We start from the raw sequence: 19,933 nt of genomic DNA, 5'->3' as shown, positions 1-19,933 counted from the left end.
GGCCTTGGCCTCATGGGAAACATCTCCACGTGCACTGCTGCCCTTGGAGGCTGTGAAAAGTGATGTGTGGGAACCTGAGCTGTGCCCCCTCTGCCATGGTCGGTGTTTTAACCCAACCTCAGAAAACAGGACCAAAATCAAGCCTGTCCTGGAAGACCTCGCCCATCCGCAGAGGGCTCCCCGTCCCTATTCCTCAAGGGGACCAAGAGGGTGAAATGGTCAGCACTGTCACGCTGTGGGGTCCTAAAGTCTGCTGTCCTCCTTCCTGCAGAACAGGACTGAAGGAGCGCCCAGGTGCTCTGGCCACGGGTCCTGGCCCAGTCAAGCATGGGTTCAAACCTGGCCTGACCCTTAGTCAACCTGCAGGCTGATGGCTAGAGTGGGCGCTGGCACGTGCAGCACCTGTAACCTCCACGTCACCCTTAGGGCAGCTCTGCCCGCGGGGCCCATGCACACCCAGGCTGCAGGTGGCCCTGTGGTGTCCAGGACAATGAGGGGGTCTCTGCATACTTGGTGGGGCTGGAGCCCTCCCACTTCCCACCTCCTTGTGTTCCTCATTCCCGTTTCATTCCACGCCGAGCGTCCCCTGTGTTGGGCTCCCCTGGGGAGGGGGTGGTGGCGGGAGATGCCCAAGGGCAGCTCTGTCCATGAGCGGCTGTTCTCACGGCTCCTCCTGCTGCCATTTGCCGGGTGCTGCTGACCCCTGTGAGGTTGAGGTAGAGAAAAGGTGTTCAGGTGGCTCATACCGCACACCAGTGCCCCTCGCAGGTTCCTCACTGGGGGCCAGAGCTGTGGGACTGAGGATGATGAAGAGCCTGGGCTGTGCAGGGACACAAGACCCAGGCACTCCACGTAACCACCTCAGGAGAGGTCTCTGTCTCATTGTGACCCTACGGAGTAACCCACCGCCTTCTCCAGCTCTTTCAGACCCGGTTGCAAAAGAGAGCTGCATGCTCAACCTGCTGCTGTCCCTGCCGGAGGCCAACCTGCTCACCTTCCTTTTCCTTCTGGACCACCTGAAAAGGTAGCCCAGCTCTCCTGTGGCTGCAGGTCCCCAGGCCATGGGGTGCCCCTCTGCTCCCACCGGACCTCCAGCACCGAGGACCTTTTCCCCTGACTGCAGTCACTCACTGCCTTTGGGGACTAGTGCCACTGCCACCCCTGCCCCAGCCTCTCATCTTTGCCACCCTCCTCGCTTTGGACTGTGGCCTTAAAGAGCTCAGAGCTTTGGCCATGGCCAGCAGTGTACTTGGACCCCCTTCTTCCCTCCCAGTGACATCGAGGAGGAGACCTCCCCACCAGCCCGGAGCTGGCCCTTTGTCCTGGGCTGCCGAGACCCAGCAGTACCAGGGCTGGAGTCAGCTTGCAGCACAGCCAGGGTCGAGGTCACGCCCTTCCTGGGGACTCCAGCATGGCACAGCCCCTCCGCCTCTCTGCTAGTGGTGGTGGTGAAACAGCACCGTCTGCTTTGGTCCTCTACAGGGTGGCAGAGAAGGAGGCAGTCAATAAGATGTCCCTGCACAACCTCGCCACGGTCTTTGGCCCCACATTGCTCCGGCCCTCCGAGAAGGAGAGCAAGCTCCCTACCAACCCCAGCCAGCCCATCACCATGACCGACAGCTGGTCCTTGGAGGTCATGTCCCAGGTATGGGAAGAACAGGTTCCAGCCCACGCCACCCCAGCCTGACAGAGGTGGCCTCTGCCTGTCCCACCCCCCAGTCCTGCCCATCTTCCTACTTGCATTGTATGTGGTGTGGCCGAGATTGAGAGAGAGAGACTTGCCTAGGTCTGCATGGATGGGAGTGATGGCGGGGGGCCCAGGCCACCTCCTGGTCCACCTTGCTGGGGGCTTAAAACCACCTCAAGTGTTCGGGTGTGGTGGCTCATGCCTGTAATCCCAGCACTTTGGGAGCCTGAGGCAGGATAACTGATCCCAAGTGTTTGAGAACAGTCTGGGCAATATAGCAATCCCCATCTCTAGAAAAAATTAAAAGAAAAATTAGCCAGGCATTGTGGCACACACCTGTAGTCCTAGCTACGTGGGAGGCTGACACAGGAGGATCGCTTGAGCCCAGGAGTTAGAGGCTGCAGAGATCCATGATGGAGCCACTGCACTGGGGGATAGAGCAAGGCCCTGTGCATCTCTAAAATAAACACCCCCCTACCAAGTCATGCCTTGTCAGGACCCCACCCCACCCCCGTCTCACTGTAAGGGGTTCATTACACCAGCAGGGGTTTCCAGCACCTGAGGTGGACTTGGAGGCTTACGCCCCAAAGACCTCCCCACCAGCAGCTGTGAGCCCCCCTCTGAGCCGCTCTCCTCTTCCCCACTCTGCCCGGGCAGGTCCAGGTGCTGCTGTACTTCCTGCAGCTGGAGGCCATCCCTGCCCCGGACAGCAAGAGACAGAGCATCCTGTTCTCCACCGAAGTCTAAGAGCCCCAGTTCATCTCCAGGAGGCGAACAGACGTCCTGGAAACCTCTGGCTAATCAGGCCATCCGTAGAGTGGGAACCTTCCTGAGGTGTCCTTGGGCCACCAAGTGTTGGGCCATCTGCCAAGAGACAGCGACCCAAAGGCAAAGGACAGGTGGAGTGGGCAAATCCCGCCTAGGTCTGGAAGCCCCAGACTGGCCTCAGACTGTGGTTTTTTCCCCTGTGGCCACCCGAGGGCGCCCCAAGCCAGTGCATCTGAGAGTCCAGGCCTGGCCCTGGGAGACAGGGTGAAGACAGTGGTTTTTATGAACTTAACTTATAGAGTTTAAAAGGTTTCTACTGGATCACTTGTCAAGATGCGCTCTCTGCGGGGAGAAGGGAATGTGACCAGATTCCCTCACTGTTGTATCTTGAATAAATGCTGCTGCTTCAGCCTGTGGGGCCATGGCCCTGTCCCTGTGTGGGTGGGGCCTCTTCCATTTCCCTGACTTAGAAACCACACTCCATTTAGAACAGGGTTTGAGAGGCTTAGTCAGCACTGGGTAGCGTTTTGATTCCATTCTTGGCTTCTTTTTCTTTCCAGAAGGATTGTTGTGCAGAAATGGGTCTTTTGTTGCCATGTTTGTCCTCCTTGGAAGGCAGCTCCAGGCAGGCTGTGAAATGTTGGGGGACAGGACCCCCAGGGAGGGAGTCTCAGGCTATGCACTTTAGGGTTCGTTCTCCAGGGACAGCGACCTTGTGCCCGGATCCTGACCGCCCTTCCGGCGCACGCTCTCCTGTTTGGCTTCCACAGACCTGGACTTCTCTGGTTTCTCTCTGCCCACACACTCCCTGCCCCAGGTGTCCCTGCCCCTGCCCCAGCACAGGTGACTTCATTTCTGTCCTCTCAGCTCAGCAGACTCGCTCAACTTTTGTAAAAGTCTCCACTTGGTGGTAGCAGCTTGCTAATGACTTGTTTTAAAACTTTAACCCTAAATAACCTTTTGATACTTGAATATTTTTAAGTTTTATACGTAGCTTCTAATTTTTTTTCCTAACAGATTCAGATACCTAATACGATGCTAGAATGTATTCTGGGGATAATCCGTGTCCTGGCAGCATTTGCTCTTCCTCTAAGCGCCTGGCCCCACTGCTCTTAGGAGTGGGGTTCCAAAGTCTCTGGAGAACAGGATACATGGAGGGTTAGGAAGGGGCAAGCCTTAGAGATGGAAGATTCCCTCCCAGAGCAGGTGGAGGCACAGGACCAATCACTACCCCCTCTGCCAGCACCCGCGGGGGAGCCCAGGCATTCTTTGTAAACCCTCCTGACCACCTGGCTCAAAGAAAACGGAAGCGTGGAGGCCGCCAAGTATTTTCAAGAAATAACCCCATGAACACTGCATCACTTTTTTAGAAAGAGGGCTTTGGGGCAGAGAGAGGAGAGAAGGGAGAGCAGAGCCGAGTTTCCAGACGGTCCTGCAGGAGGAAAGGACGCAGCTGCCCAGAGGGAAGCAGGATCGAATTCAAGAAAGTGTGTGGGGTCCCTGGATGACACCAGCCCCCAGTGTGGCTCTGTCTGGCGACCGCTCCCAAGGTGGAAGCAGTGGGTTTCCCCTGTGTGTCGATGGGCAGCTCCTGCTGAGCCTGCAGCTCATCGGGGAGACTGACAGCGGGGCTGACTGACAGCGGGGCTGTGCACCTGATACTTCTCTCTGCTTCTGGACGGCTTTCTGTTTGCGTCTGTGTGTGGTATGGATTTTGTTTTGCTTTTTTCTTGCTAGGTGAGCACAGCCACTGTTTACAAGCAGTGTCACTCTTGCGGGTGGTGAGGACAGAACAGGAGCCTCTGCCCTCTGTACCTATCTGGGCCCTGTGGGCTCCCCTGTCCTGGCTTCCATCTCTGTCTCAGTGACCATCCAGCCCTGCGCAGGAACACATGTTGCTTAGAAAAGCCAAATCCAGCCCTTGTCTCTGTCTCCTCTGGTCTCATGATGTGCATCTGTCACCTTGAGACTGGAAGCCAATCTATCAATGTCTGTGCCAATTTTTTGTTCCCTCCCCAACCTCCTTCCCCATATGACTTTATTTATGTAGGATGTGTGCTGTCTAATGATGGGATGACCACACTTTTCCATGTTCTAAAAGTGCTCCTCTCCTGCAGGGCCCCAGAGCTGATGGTTGCTTTGGGTCTAGAGCTGTGTCTTACCGGCCTCCTGCCTCGAAAGCCTGTGTGGTGGCAAAGCTGGTGAGGGGCTGGGGAACGCAGCGTTCTCCAGGAGGGGACCCGGCTCTCCTTCTGCAATGCAGGCAAAGGCCTAGATGCCAGTGTGACCTCCCACAAGGCATGGCTTCAAGACTCCCTGACCAGAAGTGATGCTTTTTTGCCTCGGGCCCTGGGTTTGAAGCAGCCTGGCTTTCTCTCGGTAAGTGGCTGGTGTCTTAGCAGCTGCAATCTGAGCTCAGCCACCTATGCACCACCGTGGGGGAAAGAACTGCGGACACTTTCATTAAAAAGTCCCCTGAGACGACTTGCGTGCATGTTGATTTCATGATCAGCGCCGCTGGGAAGAACCCCTGAGCCGGTGGGGTGGGGCTGGAAGCAGCAGGTGCATGATGGGGCTGGGTGCCCAGGAGGCCTCAGGGCTCAATCAGGCCAAGGTGGCTAAGCCCAGGCTGCAGGGAAGGCCGGCCTGGGGGGTGTGGGTGAGCACAGGCAGTGCCAGCTGGGCAGCGTTAGGACGCTGGAGCCGCAGCCATTAACTCCACGGAGTGGGGGCAGTCTGGTTGGGGCAGGGAGAGACGATCCCCACCGGGGAGAGGTTGTTCTGACTCTGCAGGTGGGACAGGGACAGATGGCCGCCAGGATGACGCAGCTGGTCTGTCTTTGCTGTGCTGAGCCCTGGGACAGGGAGGACTCCCACCACACACAGCCTGGTCCCGGGTTCTTACCTGTGTCCACCGCTCTGGCACGAGCCCCTTAGTCTCGGGTGGTTTCTGCTTGGTGTTGCTGCTGAGTCCAGCCTTTCCACCACCTCCGCATGGGCCGTGGGTGTTGTCAGCCGCCTCCCGCCTTGGCCTCAGTAGTTCGCCCAGCTTACAGGGGAGCTGCCCTGGGCTGGAGATGGGCATGCAGCCTGGGTCCTACTTGGGTGAGTGCAGGTTGAGTAGACCCAGCCACATCCACTGGGCCACAGGTTACACTCGGCAATGCCCACATCAGCCGTCAGCCTCAGCCTCACCAGGAGAGCAAGGCTCACACGACAAAGGCTCACACGACAAAGGCTGCCCGTGGCCAGTGAGGTGGCTGAGCCCAGCCAGAATATTTCTCGAACTTCGGGGATGTGGCTCTGCTCATGAGCTGCCTGGTCAGCTCTCTCGGGGTGAGAGGGGCTTGTCACACGGGCCCCTGTCTGCAGTGTGACCCTTCTCAGCTTCTCTCAACAGTCCTGCCTAGGGAGTGTCACCGCCACCATGACCATTTCCCTGACACTGCGAGGGTGTGGGGACGTCCTAGGTAGAGATAGGCCCGTGGCAGCAGCAGGCTCAGGGGCGCCCTGCACTGGTGGGCTGGGGACCTGGCAGAGACCACACCAAGGGCTGGACAAGGGGACGAGCCTCCAGCCTGGCCTCTCCGCAGGCCTCAGCAGCCCCTCCCACAGGCAGAAGGGTCCACACTGGGTTCTGCCGTCGCTGCAAGAGCTGTGAGTGCCACGTGCTGTTCTGCCCAATCTGGTGTCTGCAGGAGAGGCGAGGGCTGCCGCTGGCCCGTTTCTGAGTGTTCAGCACCTAAGGGTGACCACACTCTGTCCCCTGCCTTCTGGGTCCTGTTTGGAAATCAAACCCACGCTCACAGGCCAATTTTGTTTTTCTTTTAGAGACAGGGCCTCATTTTGTCACCGAAGCTGGAGTGTAGTGGTGCCATCATAGCTCAATGCAGCCTCCAATCCCAGGACTCAAGGGACCCTCCTGCCTCAGCCTGCCAAATAGCTTGGACTAGAGCTGTGTGCCATTGCACCTTTTTTTAAAATCATTATTATTTTGTAGACATGGGGTCTGGCTATGTTGTCCAGGCTATTCTCAAAATTCCCGGCCTCAAGCAATCCTCCCACCTTGGCCTCTCAAAGGGTTGGGATTACAGGTGTGAGGCAACGTACCCAGCTCAGCCACAGAGCTAGTTTTACTAGAGATGGGTTTTCCCCATATTGGCCAGGCTCATGTCGAACTCCTGACCTCAGGTGATCCACTTGCCTTGGCCTCCCGAAGTGCTAGGATTACAGACATGAGTCACTGCATCATTTAAATGTAGTGAGAGGCCGGGCATGGTGGCTCACTCCTGTAATCCCAGTATTTTGAGAGGACGAGGCAGGCAGATCACCTAAGGTCAGGAGTTTGAGACGAGCCTGGCCAATATGGTGAAACCGTGTCTCTACAAAAAAACAGAAAAAATTATCCCTGCGTGGTGGTGCGTGCCTGTATTCCCAATTACTCAGGAGGCTGGGGCATGAGAATCACTTCAACCTTGGAGGCGGAGGCTGCAGTAAGCTGAGATGGCGCCACTGCACTCCAGCCTAGGCAACAGAGCAAGACCCTGTCTCTAAAAAATTAAATAAATAAATGTGGCTGAGGCACGGTGCCTTAGGCCTGTAATCCCAACACTCTGGGAGGCCAAGGCAGGTGGTTCATGAGGTCAGGAGTCCGAGACCAGTCTAGCCAAGACAGTGAAACATCGTCTATACTAAAAATACAAAAATTAGCGAGGCATGGTGGCAGGCACCTGTAGTCCCAGCTACCTAGAACACAGGCAGGAGAATCGCTGGAATCTGGAAGGCAGAGGTTGCAGTGAGCCGAGATTGCACCACTGCACTCTAGCCTGGGCAATGGAGCAAGACTTCATCTTAAATAAATTAATTAATTAATACAGAGCAATATTCTGTCGCAAATAAATAAATAAATGTACACCTGTAATCCTAGCACTTTGGGAGGCTAAGACAGGTCCATCACCTGAGGTCAGGAGTTCGAGACCACCCTCACCAATATGGCGAAACCCGATCTCTACTAAAAATACAAAAATTAGCCAGGAGTTGTGATGTGTGCCTGTAGTCCCAGCTACTCAGGAGGCTGAGACAGGAGAATTACTTGAACCCAAGAGCTGGAGGTTGCAGTGAGCCAAGATCTTGCCACTGCACTTCAGCCTGGGCGACAGAGTGAGACTCTGTCTCAAAAGGAATAAATAAATAAAATACAAAATAAAAAAAATAAATGTAGTAAGATTGCAGAGTCGTGCCGCGGAAGCGTGCTGGTCCTATCCATGTAGCAAAGGCTGATTTCATACACAAATGTCACAAGAACTTTTTTCTTCCTTTTTTTTTTTTTTTTTTTTTTGAGATGGAGTCTCACTCTGTCACCCAAGCTGTAGCTCAGTGTTGCGATCTCGGCTCACTGCAAGCTCCGCCTCTGGGTTCACGCCATTCTCCTGCCTCAGCCTCCGGAGTAGCTGGGACTACAGGTGCCCGCCACCTCGCCGGGCTAATTTTTTTGTATTTTTAGTAGAGACGGAGTTTCACCTTGTTAGCCAGGATAGTCTCGATCTCCTGATCTTGTGATCCGCCTGCCTCAGCCTCCCAAACTGCTGGGATTACAGGCGTGAGCCACTGCACCCAGCCACAAGAACTTTTATACCCACCCCTGAAAGAAAGCCCCGATTGCCTTCCAAAGCAGTACATGGACTGACGCATGGGCTGTCCCAAACAGCTCTGGAAAGATAAACAGAAAACAGAAAATGACACGCTCAGCCCTTGAGGCCAAAATGCCCCTCCCCAGAGCAGCTGCCAGAAGACAGGGAGCGGGATCGGGTTGGGGGTCACTTCCGGGTGGGGGGAGAACAGTCAGACCCGGGGCAGGGGTGCTGGAGCCTGGTCGGCCTCACTGGAACAGAAGAGAGCTGCTTCGTGATGCTCAGCTGACTGGCAGAGCCTTGCATAACCCAAGTTCTCACGGTACAGAGAGGCTAGCCAGTGCGGGGACCAAGACAGGCACACACTGAAATGTTTTCCTGGAAGATGGGGCCCAGTTGCATCTCTCAAATGGGACCAGATCGGAAGGGAGACCAGCTGCTTTGGGCAACCGAGGCCACCTCTGCATAAGCTCCCAAACTAGAAGGCGCCGAGGGCCCTGGACCTGGCAGCTGGGCTGGACATCACACAGCCCCGTATTCCAGGAAACGGCATCTCAGTGCTTGTCTGGCCAGTTCTCCAAAAGAACCATCCACGGGCCACTTTTCCATTCCCCTCCTATGCACAGACTGGGCCGGGCCTGACCAGAAACTCTCCTTGAGGGTTTTCAGTCACTGCCAAAACTTGAGCCCAGCAGTGAGGATGTGATGTTAAAATGTGACTCTGGGCCAGGCGGTGGCTCATCCTTGTCAACCCAGTGCTTTTGGGAGGCTGAGCTGGGAGGATCAGTTGAGGTCAACAGTTCAAGGCCGAGCTGAGGAACATAGATCTCTACAAAAAAATAAAAACTAGCCTGCTCTGGTGACATTCACCCATAGTCTAAGCTACTCAGAAGGCTGAAGTGGCTTAAGCCCAGGAGTTCAAAGCTCCAGCTCTGATTGTGCCACTGTATTCCACCACAAAAGACAGAGTGAGACCATGTCTTGAAAAAAGGAGCAAACCAACTAGGTATAGAAGAAACATACCTGAAAATGGCTGGGCTGGGCACAGTGCCTCATGCCTGTAATCCCAGCACTTTTGGAGGCTGAGGTGGGGGGATCACCTGAGGTCAGGAGATCGAGGCCAGCCTGGCCAACACGGTGAAACCCCATCTCTACTAAAAATACAAAAATTAGCCGGGTGTGGTGGCAGGTGCTTGTAATCCCAGCTACTCGGGAGGCTGAGGCAGGAGAATCGCTTGAACCCAGGAGGTGGAGGTAGCCATAATCTAAGATCGCATCATTGCACTCCAACCTGGGCGGCAAGAGCGAGACTCTGTCTCAAAAAACAAAAACAAACAAAACAACATACCTGAAAATAATAAAAACTGCATACGACAAAGCCATAGCTAACCTACTACAGAATGGAGAAAAGTTGAAAGCATTTTCCTCTGTAAACAGGAACAAGATGAGGATGCCGGTTCTCACCACTCCTATTCGACATTACACAATCAGGCAAGAGAAAACAGTAAAAGCCATCCACATTGGAAAAGAGGACATCAAATTATCCTTGTCTGATGAAGATGTGATCTTGGATCTAGAAACATCCACCAGAAAACTCCTAGATTTAATAAATAAATTAATACAGTGATTTGCAGGATACAGAAAAAACAACAACAACAACAATAATCAGCAGCATTTCTACACACCAATAATGGTCTGGTTGGGAAAGAATTAAGAAGGCAATCCCATTTACAATAGCAACAAAATGGAAAAACGTATGCCACAGAAGACATTTTACCAAGGAGGTGAAAGATTTCTACAAGGAAAACTACAAAACACTGAGAAAATGTTTAAGAGGAGAGAAAGAAATAAACAATCATTTCATGTTCATGGTAGGAATTCATAGCATTAAAATGACCACACTGCCCCAAGTAGTCTAGAGATTCAATACAACCCCCACCAAAATACCAATGTCACCACTCACAGAATTGGAAAGTCCTGAAATTCATAAAAAAAGAATCAAAAAAGAGCTCAAGGACCCAAAATCATCCTCAGTCAAAACAGCAAAACTAGAGGCATCCCATTTCACTGCAAATTACAACTATAAAATGTTTGACAAGTGCAGTTACCAAAATAGTATAATCCTAACATAAAACTAGACACTTAGATCAACGGGACAGATGAGAGAACCCAGAAAAACAGCCACATATTTACAGCCAGTTGATCTTTGACAGAGCCGACAGAAACACACACTGGGGAAAGGACAGCCTCTTCAATGAATAGTACTGGGAGGGTTGGATAGCCACATGTGGAAGAATGTACCTGGACGCTTATCTCTCAGCATATACAAAAATCACCTCGAGATAGATCCAAGACTTAAATGTGAATGTTAAGATACAAAACTACAAAAATATTGGAAGGAAACCTAGAGAAAACTCTCCTGGACTTCACTCTAGGCAAGGAATTTATGACGGGCTCAAAAGCCCGATGTGGAGAAGGATGAGCTGTCCTTTGGATGACAGGTCCTTTGGACCTGTGTCCAGCAGAACCCCTGACAGCGCACGAGGGACCCTTAGAGGCCAGGTTCCTCCTTGCTGTGCCCACATGGGAAGTGGGGTTGCTAGGGTCAGAGGCCGGCCCAGACTTGCACGTGGCAGCCTTGTTTGCAGTGGCACTGGGTCCTCGACTTGCAACTAGCGGTCTGCTTAAATGGTTCCCCAGGATGTGAGCAACAGAGTTGCTCCCTGTGCCAGGTCCCGCAGTCACCATGGATGTGCTCAGCCTGGGGGGCCCCCTGGTGTTCAGGCCCCCTCATGCCCCATTGCCATGTGTGGTGCTCGGGGCCTTTACCTGTTTTCTTCTGAGGGAACTCAGAGCTGGGGCTGCCTCTCCGCTCCCAAAGCCCATGGGTGTGGCTGCAGGGCTGGACTGGCTCCAAAGTGCCAGGCCTTGGGCTTCTCATGCCCCCATCCATGCTTGCAGCTGGCAATGGGGCAGGAATCAGCGAGGTGACCTGCCTGAGTCCTGGGAGTTGGAAGAGGTGGCAGGAAGGGGATCTGAGAAGGAGAACAGGGGGCCTGGTGGTCTGTGTTTCTTCCCAGACACAGGAGCTGTAGAGGGAGCCTCTGCAGCAGATGCTAGGGGGGCACTGGGCCCCGGGAGTCTTGGGACTTGTGTCTCTCCTGCTGTGCATCCATCCTGGGTGCTTTAGAAACAGCAGGCAGACCAGAAGTACCCGTTGCAAGTGAGGACAAGGCGTGGGAAGGCCGTGAGGGTCTGCAGTCCCAGATGGCCTTGGCCTCACCCCGCAGTACACTGCACTGGAACGCTGCCTCCCTCTCCAGGTCCAGGTCTTCAGCAGTGACCGGGAACCCTAACTCTAAGGGAGGTGGCAGCATCAGAGGCTCCCCTCGCCTGCGTGGCAGCAGGGGAAACTTGCGTCTACGGGGCCTAGAGGCCTGGGATCTGGGGGAGCCAGTCCTGGGGGCGAGTGTCTGCCCTGGTTTATCTGTTGCCTTTTCACACTGGGTGTGACCCGAAGAGGCAGCCCGAGGCCTGGCCTCACTCACTGTCTTTGAGGAACTGAGGGTCAACTGGCAGTGGGATGAGGCTGGCCCCCCCGTCCTCCTCTGCTTTAGCCACGGGAAGCCTCCTGTGGAGCTGTAGGAGCTCGAGATGGCATTTCGTTTGGGACACGAGCTCATGCAGGAGGTCTGGGATCTCTGGTTATATCTGACTTCTGACCTCTGGGCACCTGCTGCAGCTGTGGTTGAGGCCCGGAAATGTGAAGGGCCTCCATCCACTCCACTCAGTGGGGACCCCGACGTGGGGGTCAATGTGGAGGGGGGAGGGGCCGCTGCAGCAGCTGCAGGAGCAGAAGTGCCAGGCCTTGCTCTTCTCATGCCCCCATCCATGCTTGCAGCTGGCAAGGGGGCAGGAATCAGCGAGGGGACCTGGGCTGGGTCCTGGGAGTGGGAAGAGGTGGCAGGAAGGGGATCTGAGAAGGAGAACAGGGGGCCTGGTGGTCTGTGTTTCTTCCCAGACACAGGAGCTGTAGAGGGAGCCTCTGCAGCAGATGCTAGGGGAGCCACTGGGCCCCGGGAGTCTTGGGACTTGTCTCTCTCCTGCTGTGCATCCATCCTGGGTGCTTTAGGAACAGCAGGGAGACCAGAAGTACCTGTTGCAAGTGAGGACAAAGCACGGGAAGGCCGTGAGGGTCTGTAGTCCCAGATGGCCTTCGCCTCACCCCGCAGTACACTGCACTGGAACGCTGCCTCCCTCTCCAGGTCCAGGTCTTCAGCAGTGACCGGGAACCCTAACTCTAAGGGAGGTGGAAGCATCAGAGGCTCCCCTCGCCTGCGTGGCAGCAGGGGAAACTTGCGTCTACGGGGCCTAGAGGCCTGGGATCTGGGGGAGCCATTCCTGGGGGTGAGTGTCTGCCCTGGTGTTGTATCCGCTGCCTTTTCACACTGGGTGTGACCCGAAGGGACAGCCTGAGGCCTGGCCTCACTCACTGTCTTTGAGGAACTGAGGGTCAGCTGACAGTGGGATGAGGCTGGCCCCCCCGTCCTCCTCCGCTTTAGCCATGGGAAGCCTCCCGTGGAGCTGTAGGAGCTCGAGATGGCATTTTGTTTGGTGCACGAGCTCGTCCAGGAGGTCTGGGATGTCTGCTTATATCTGACTTCTGACCTCTGGGCATGGAGGTCTCTCTGCAGTGGCCCAGGCCTGGGCACAAAGGGAGAGAGGCCTCCATTGTCCCGCAAGGGCCAAAATGCAGACCGTGCATCCCCGGTGACCACGGGGACCCTTCTCCGATCATCAGGATTCTCTTGGACTCTGGGGTCCTTGTCCTGCTCAGGCATCCCTGCCCTGCTCTCCTTAAGGTCCCCTCAACACGATCTTCCCTGGACACGAGTCCGGGGACAGCCGGGTGTTGTGGGCCCCAAAGGGGTGACTCCCTGCTCCTGGCCCCACAGAGTTTCCTTGTGCTCAGTGCAGGGGCTGAACTGCAGGACGCCCTGGAATTGGAGCACACAGCACTGGCTTGCTGTGGTACCTGTACAATCAAATTGAAGGCAGGATCACCAGGAAGGAACGCAGGGCTTGAAGGATCACGGAAAACCTTCTTGGAGTGGTCTTGACACCACTGATGCCAAGTGTCCGGGTGCTTGTAGGATGGCCTGCCACTCCGTCCAGGGACAGGAGCAACGGGGAGATCCCACAAGCAAAGTGAACTGGGGGATGGGCTGAACAGGCTCCAGGCAACTGAGCCCTACTGGCAGGTCCTCAGCCGCAGGCAGGCACAGGAATAAGGGGCACAGAGTGCCCAGGTAACCGCTCCTGGGAGCAATGGGGAACGGTCCAACGCTTGAACTCTCGAGAGCTGGGCTCTGAGGTCCTTGTCGAGCTGCCAACTCGGCCGAAGGCTAAGCGAGCAGTTCTTCTGTTGCCGGGCAACGCGCCTTTTAAACCTGAGGGAGTGGGTACGCGTGCACAGAACGGCGCGAGAGATAGAGCGACCTTAACGGATTAGCCTGGCAAGATTCCGGCGGGAAAGGCACCTGCTGGTTGCCAGGCAACGCATCTTTTAAACCTGAGGGTGTGGGTGCGCGTGCACAGAACGGCGCGAGTGATAGAGCGACCTTAACGGATTAGCGCGGCAAGACACCACGCGGGAGGTGCCTGCTGGCAATGGCGGGAGGTGGACATTGGTGGGGGCACGCAATAGATACTGGAAGGAGAGACAGGCGCACAAAGGTTGTGGGAAGAACAGGTGCTCACAACGGCTGCAGATCCGCCTGTGGATCACTGAAAATTTCTGCTCTGCTGAGGCGGAGATTGCAGTCAGCTGAGATTGCACCACTGCACTCCAGCCTGGGCAACAAGAGCAACACTCCTTCTCAAAATAAAAGAGAAAAAGGAAAAAAAGAGGCCAGGCACAGTGGCTTATGCCTGCAATCTTAGCACTTTGGGAGGTCGGGGCGGACGGATCACGAGATCAGGAGTTGGAGACTAGCCTGGCCAACATAGTGAAATCCCGTCTCTATTAAAAATACAAATTTAGTCAGGCACGGTGGCACACGCCGGTAGTCCCAGCTACTCGGGCGGCTGAGGCACGAGAATCATTGAACCCCGGAGGCAGGGGTTGTGGTGCTCCGAGATCGCGCCACTGCACTACAGGCTGCGCAACATAGCCAGACTTTTTTTTTTTTTTTTTTTTGTACGTAGTCTCCCCTCTGTCACCCAGGCTGGAGTGCAATGGCGCCATCTCAGCTCACTGCAAGCTCCCCCTCCCGGGTTCACCCCATTCTCCTGCTTCAGCCTCTGGAGTAGCTGGGACTACAGGTGCCCGCCATCACGCCCGACTAATTTTTTGTATTTTTAGTAGAGGCGGGGGTTTCACCGTGTTAGCCAGGATGGTCTCAATCCCCTGGCCGCCTGATCCACCTTCCTCGGCCTCCCAAAGTGCTGGGATTACATGCGTGAGCCACGGGCCCGGTCGAGACTCTGTCCTTAAAAAAAAAAAAAAAAAAGCTGGGCACGGTGGCACTTTGGAAGGCGGAGGCGGGCGGATCACAAGGTCAGGAGTTGGAGACCAGCCTGGCTTAAACAGTGAAATCCCGGCCTGGCGCGGTGGCTCAAGCCTGTAATCCCAGCACTTTGGGAGGCCGAGGCGGGCGGATCACGAGGTCAGGAGATCGAGACCATCCTGGCTAACATGGTGAAACCCCGTCTCTACTAAAAATACAAAAAACTAGCCGGGCGTGGTGGCGGGCGCCTGTAGTCCCAGCTACTCGGAGGCTGAGGCAGGAGAATGGCCTGAACCTGGGAGGCGGAGCTTGCAGTGAGCCGAGATTGCGCCACTGCACTCCAGCCTGGGTGACACAGCGTGAGACTCCGTCTCAAAAAAAAAAAAAGAAAAAAAAAAAAAAGAAAAAAAAAAAACAGTGAAATCCCGTCTCTACTAAAACTACAAAAAATTAGTCAGGCTGTTGGCGGGCGCCTGTAGTCCCAGCTACTCCGGAGGCTGAGGCAGGAGAATGGCGTGAACCCGGGAGGCGGAGCTTGCAGTGAGCCGAGATCTAGTAATTGCGCTCCAGCCTGGACGACAGTGCAAGTCTCTCTCTCAAAAAAAAAAAAGAAAAAAAGAGAAAACGGGTTTTTAATAGACACTGAATAATTACGATTTAGTTGGGCTAGAAATCTATTTAGTTTCTTCCATATTTTTCCAAAACTTTCATCCTTTTTTTTTTTGGAAGCGGAGTTTTGCTCTTGTCCCCCAGGCTGGAGTGCAATGGCGCAATCTCAGCACCTGCTGGCAATGGCGGGAGGCTGGGGGACGCTCGCCCAACAGGTACTGGAGGGAGAAGCGCGCGCAGAAAAGACATGGGAAGACCAGGCACGCGCACAATGGCTGCAGATCCGCCAGTGGATCACTGAAGATTCCTGCTCTCCTGCAGAGCTGGAGACTGAAGGGAGCTAAGATCTCATCCTTGCACTCCAGCCTGAACAACAAGAGCGAAACTCCGTCTCGAAAAGAGAAGAAAAAGAGAGAAAAGAAAAGAAAAAGTAATGGCCAGGCGTGGTGCCTCACGCATCCCAGCACTTTGGGAGATGGGGGCCAGCGGATCACGAGATCAGGAGTTGGAGACCAGCCTGGCCAACATAGTGAAACCCCGTCTCTACTAAAAATACAAAAATTAGCCAGGCATGGTGGCACGCACCTGTAGTCACAGCTATTCCTGTAGCTGAGGCAGGAGAATCACTTGAACCTGGGAGAGGGAGGTTGTGGTAGGCTGAGATCCCGCCATTGCACGCCAGCCTGGGCAACAGAGCGAGACTCCGTCTTAAAACAAATTAAAAAAAAGAGAAAGGGTTATTAATGCACTTTTATGCCTGTGTCTTCAATTTGCTTAGGAACTAGAAATCCATTTGGTTTCTTCCATATTTTTCCAAATTTTTCATCCTTTTTTCTTTTTTTGAGATGAAGTTCTGCTCTTGTCCCCCAGGCTGGAGTGCAATAGCACAATCTCAGCTCACTGCAACCTCTGCCTCCTGGGTTCAAGCGATTCTCCTGCCTCAGCCTCCTTAGTAGCTGGGATTACAGGCATGCACCACCTGGCCTGGCTAATTTTTGTATTTTTAATACAGACAGGGTTTCACCATCTTGGACAAGCTGGTCTCGAACTCCTGACCTCAAGACAGAGTTTAGTAGAAACTCTGTCTCTACTAAAAATACAAAAATGGCCAGGCGTGGTGTGGTGGTTCACTCCTGTCATCCTAGCACTTCGGGAGGCTGAGGCCGGCGGATCACCTGAGGTCGGGAGTTTGAGACCAGCATGACCAACATGGAGAAACCCCGTCTCTACTAAAAATACAAAATTAGCCTGGCGTAGTGGTGCATGTCTGTAATGCCAGCTACTCAGAAGGCTGAGGCAGGAGAATATCTTGAACCTGGGAGATAGAGGTTGTGCTGAGCCGAGATTGCACCATTGTACTCCAACCTGGGCAACAAGAGTGAAACTCCATCTCAAAACAAAAATTAGCTGGGTGTGGTGGCAGGTGCCTGTAATCCCAGCTACTTGGGAGGCTGAGGCACAAGAATTGCTTGAACCCGGGAAGTGGAGGTTGCAGTGAGCCAAGATCAGGCCACTGCACTCCAGTCTGGGCAACAGACAGAGACTCAATCTCAATAGATAAATAATTATTAAGACAAAAATAAGGACATTACATAAACCATGTTATACCAGTGATTTTTGAAAATATCCAAGCAGTTTTATAGAAAAATATAACTCAGGCCAGGTGCGGTGGCTAATATCTATAATCCCAGCACTTTGGGAGGCCGAGGTTGGTGGATCACCTGATGCCAGGAGTTCGAGACCAGCCTGGCCAACATAGTAAAACCCCAATTCTACTAAAACTACAAAAATTAGCTGGGCGTGGTGGCACATGCCTGTAATCCCAGCTACTCATGAGTCTGAGGCTGGAGAATCACTTGAACCTGGGAGGCGGAGGTTTCAGTGAGCCGAGATCAGGTGACTGCGGTCTAGCCTGGACAACAGAGAAATTCCATCTCAAAAGAAAAATACAACTTCATAAAAAAGAAAAGTTTGTCTAGATCTAGAACCATTACAGGAATTGAATGGTTATTTTAAAATCTGTATCCCATCCCTTCAAAAATCTCACAAAAAACAAAACCAAAGAAAGCCTGGCCCAGATGATTTTATAGATTAAGTCCAGCTAACATTAAAGAGAACAGAAAGTCTATCTTCTACATAATTTTTAAAAAATAATTTATTTATTTTTTAGAGGAAATCTTGCTCTGTAGCCCAGACTGGAGTGCAGTGGCATGATCTCTGCTCACCGCAAACTCCACCTCCCAGCTTCAAGCCATTCTCCTGCCTCAGCCTCCACAGTAGCTGGGATTACAGGTGCACCCGGCTAATTTTTTGTATTTTTAGTAGAGACGGGGTTTCACAATGTTAGCCAGGGTGTTCTTGGACTCCCGACCTCAGGTAATCTGCCTGCCTGGGCCTCCCAAAGTGCTAGGATTACAAGCAGGAGCCACAGTGCCCAGTCTACATTTTTTTTTTTTTTTTTTTTTGAGACGGAGTCTCACTCTGTTGCCCAGGCTGGAGTGCAGTGGCACGATCTGGGCTCACTGCAAGCTCCACATCCCAGGTTCAGGTCATTCTGCTGCCTCAGTCTCCCAAGCAGCTAGGACTACAGGCACCCACCACCACGCCAGGCTAATTTTTTGTATTTTTAGTAGAGATAGAGTTTCACCATGTTAACCAGGATGGTCTCGACCTCCTATCCTCGTGATCCGCCGGCCTTGGCCTCCCAAAGTGCTGGGATTACAGGTGTGAGCCACTGTGCCCGGCCCCGGCCTATATAATCTTTCAGAAAAAGAAGCAAATGGAATTCTCTCCAACTCATTGTGAATTTAGTATAGGCTTAATACCAAACCAGACATCAATAGTACAAGGAGGCAAAAGTATAAGCTAACTTCTTATGGACATATATGCAAAAATGCTAAATAAAATATTAGCGAATAATCCAGCAATGGATTAAACATGTATCACGACCACGTTGTGGTTTTTCTAGGAAACTAAGATGAAGTAATAAAAGAAAAAACTATTAAAGTAGTACAAACTATCAAAGGAAAAAACCTGTATGATCATTGCAATGGGGTCATTTGCGACATCATTTAATTTTTTTTCTTTTTTCTAAGTCTTTTTGGCTGTAAGTTTATTCAATGCAAAATAATCCTCTCCAATTTTACTGAGGTGGCTGACCGCATCCATGACCAAATCCGTCTATAAACTGGAATTTGGTTGCTGACCCAGCCCCAGCCTCGGCTTTCTTGTCGGCACCAGGAGGCACAGCACTCCCTCTGTATGTATCTCTGTCGGCTTCCCCTCTTGTGAGTCTTGCAGGTCCACTCACCCTCCAGACCTTTAGGACAAGGCCTGCCAGTCCCTGGACGGCTGTGGCGTAGCGTGGCCGGCACAATCTCCGGGGGCAGATGAAGGTAATCACAGAGATACTGGATACCTTCACTGATAAGGTACCAGTAGAAATGTCTCCAGGCAAACTGTTCCTTCTTGTGGTAGCCTTGGGACTTGAAAGACTGCATGGCCTTCATGACATGAAGGTTGGGCATATTCTTTTTTTTTTTTTTTTTTTTTTTGAGTCTTACTCTGTTGCCCAGGCTAGAGTGTAGGGGCACAATCCCGGCTCACTGCAACCTCCACCTCCTGGGTTCAAGCAATTCTCCTGCCTCAGCCTTCCCAGTAGCTGGGATTTCAGGGAACAGTATTTTCTTTTGTCAAAAGAGCCTCTTACGCCTTTGATAATATTTCCCAAGCTTATCATAGATACAAGCTTTTAAAGAATGACATTTGCAGTCACCCAGTAGGACACATCTCGAGATGAAATCAGAATTGTAGGCTTTGTAGACAACAGCAGTCATTTCTTTTGGCTTCCGGGAGTAGAGGGGGACTGCCGTTTTGCTAATGTAGGTGATACCAAAAGGACTATAGTAAGTTTTTCTTAGTAATTAAAAACCAGGCCGGACGCGGTGGCCCACGCCTTCACTCCCGGCACTTTGGGAGGCTGGGGAGGGCGGATCACCTGAAGTCAAGAGTTTGAGACCAGCCTGACCAACATGATGAAATCCTGTTGCTATTGAAAACACAAAAATTAGCCAGGCGTGGTGGCGCACACCTGTAATCCCAGCTACTGAGGAGGGTGAGGCAGGAGAATCACTTGAACTCGGGACGCAGACGTTGCAGTGAGTCAATATCGCACCACTGTACTCCAGCCTGGGCGACAGAGCGAGACTCCGTCTCAAAAAAACAAAACAAAAACCAGACACAACAAGGCCGAATGCGGTGGCTCACACCTGTAATCTCGGTAGTTTGGGAGGCCAAGGAGGGCAGATCACCTGAGGTCAGGAGTTCGATACCAGCCTGGCCAACATGGTGAAACCCCGTCTCTACAAAAAATATATAAATTAGTCGGGCGTGGTGGCACATGCTTGTGATCCCAGCGGCTCGGGAGGCCAAGGCAGGAGAATTGCTTAGGAGGTGGAGGGTGCAGTGAACTGAGGTCTCATCACTGCATTCTAGCCTGGGCGACAGAATGAGACTCCCTCTCAAAAAAGGAAAAAAAAAAACAAAAACCACAGCTGTTACAATATACATGTATGTTGTAAAATAACCAACCCAATATAGAAGGGTATATAGTGAAAGGAGAAGAACTGTTGGTAAAATTGTTTCTATGAATAAATGGCTAATCCAGTGTTTTTTTCTCCAGAAAAACACCTTTTCCCCTTTGATTTAGTGTACACCACACAGAGTCGCTT

The 19,933-nt window shown here is 52.9% G+C and overlaps 2 protein-coding genes across 3 annotated transcripts in view; one reads left to right on the top strand and one right to left on the bottom strand.

Annotated features, from left to right (window-relative positions):
- The window catches only part of BCR (BCR, RhoGEF and GTPase activating protein), a 136,459-nt gene extending 131,523 nt beyond the window's left edge, over positions 1–4,936 (top strand). For both annotated transcript variants that reach the window (XM_025400627.1, XM_025400626.1), the window contains 3 exons: positions 919–1,024; positions 1,483–1,645; positions 2,345–4,936. In XM_025400627.1, coding sequence (XP_025256412.1) covers positions 919–1,024; positions 1,483–1,645; positions 2,345–2,434 — 359 coding nt within the window. In that variant the 3' untranslated portion in view covers positions 2,435–4,936. The remainder of the gene's footprint in view (positions 1–918; positions 1,025–1,482; positions 1,646–2,344) is intronic.
- Positions 4,937–11,630: 6,694 nt separating this feature from the next.
- LOC112632398 (putative POM121-like protein 1) lies at positions 11,631–18,712 on the bottom strand (the record flags this gene model as incomplete). Its single annotated transcript, XM_025398104.1, is given in 5 exon segments — positions 11,631–11,801; positions 11,804–11,872; positions 11,874–12,947; positions 12,949–13,046; positions 18,514–18,712. Coding segments are annotated over 5 exon segments (1,611 nt in total), but the record flags the coding sequence as incomplete, so codon positions are not given.
- Positions 18,713–19,933: the final 1,221 nt, after the last annotated feature.

The sequence above is a fragment of the Theropithecus gelada genome, chromosome 10 (assembly GCF_003255815.1).
Source record: "Theropithecus gelada isolate Dixy chromosome 10, Tgel_1.0, whole genome shotgun sequence".
NCBI classification, from domain to species: domain Eukaryota; kingdom Metazoa; phylum Chordata; class Mammalia; order Primates; family Cercopithecidae; genus Theropithecus; species Theropithecus gelada.
This window is presented reverse-complemented; position numbering and strand designations above follow the sequence as displayed.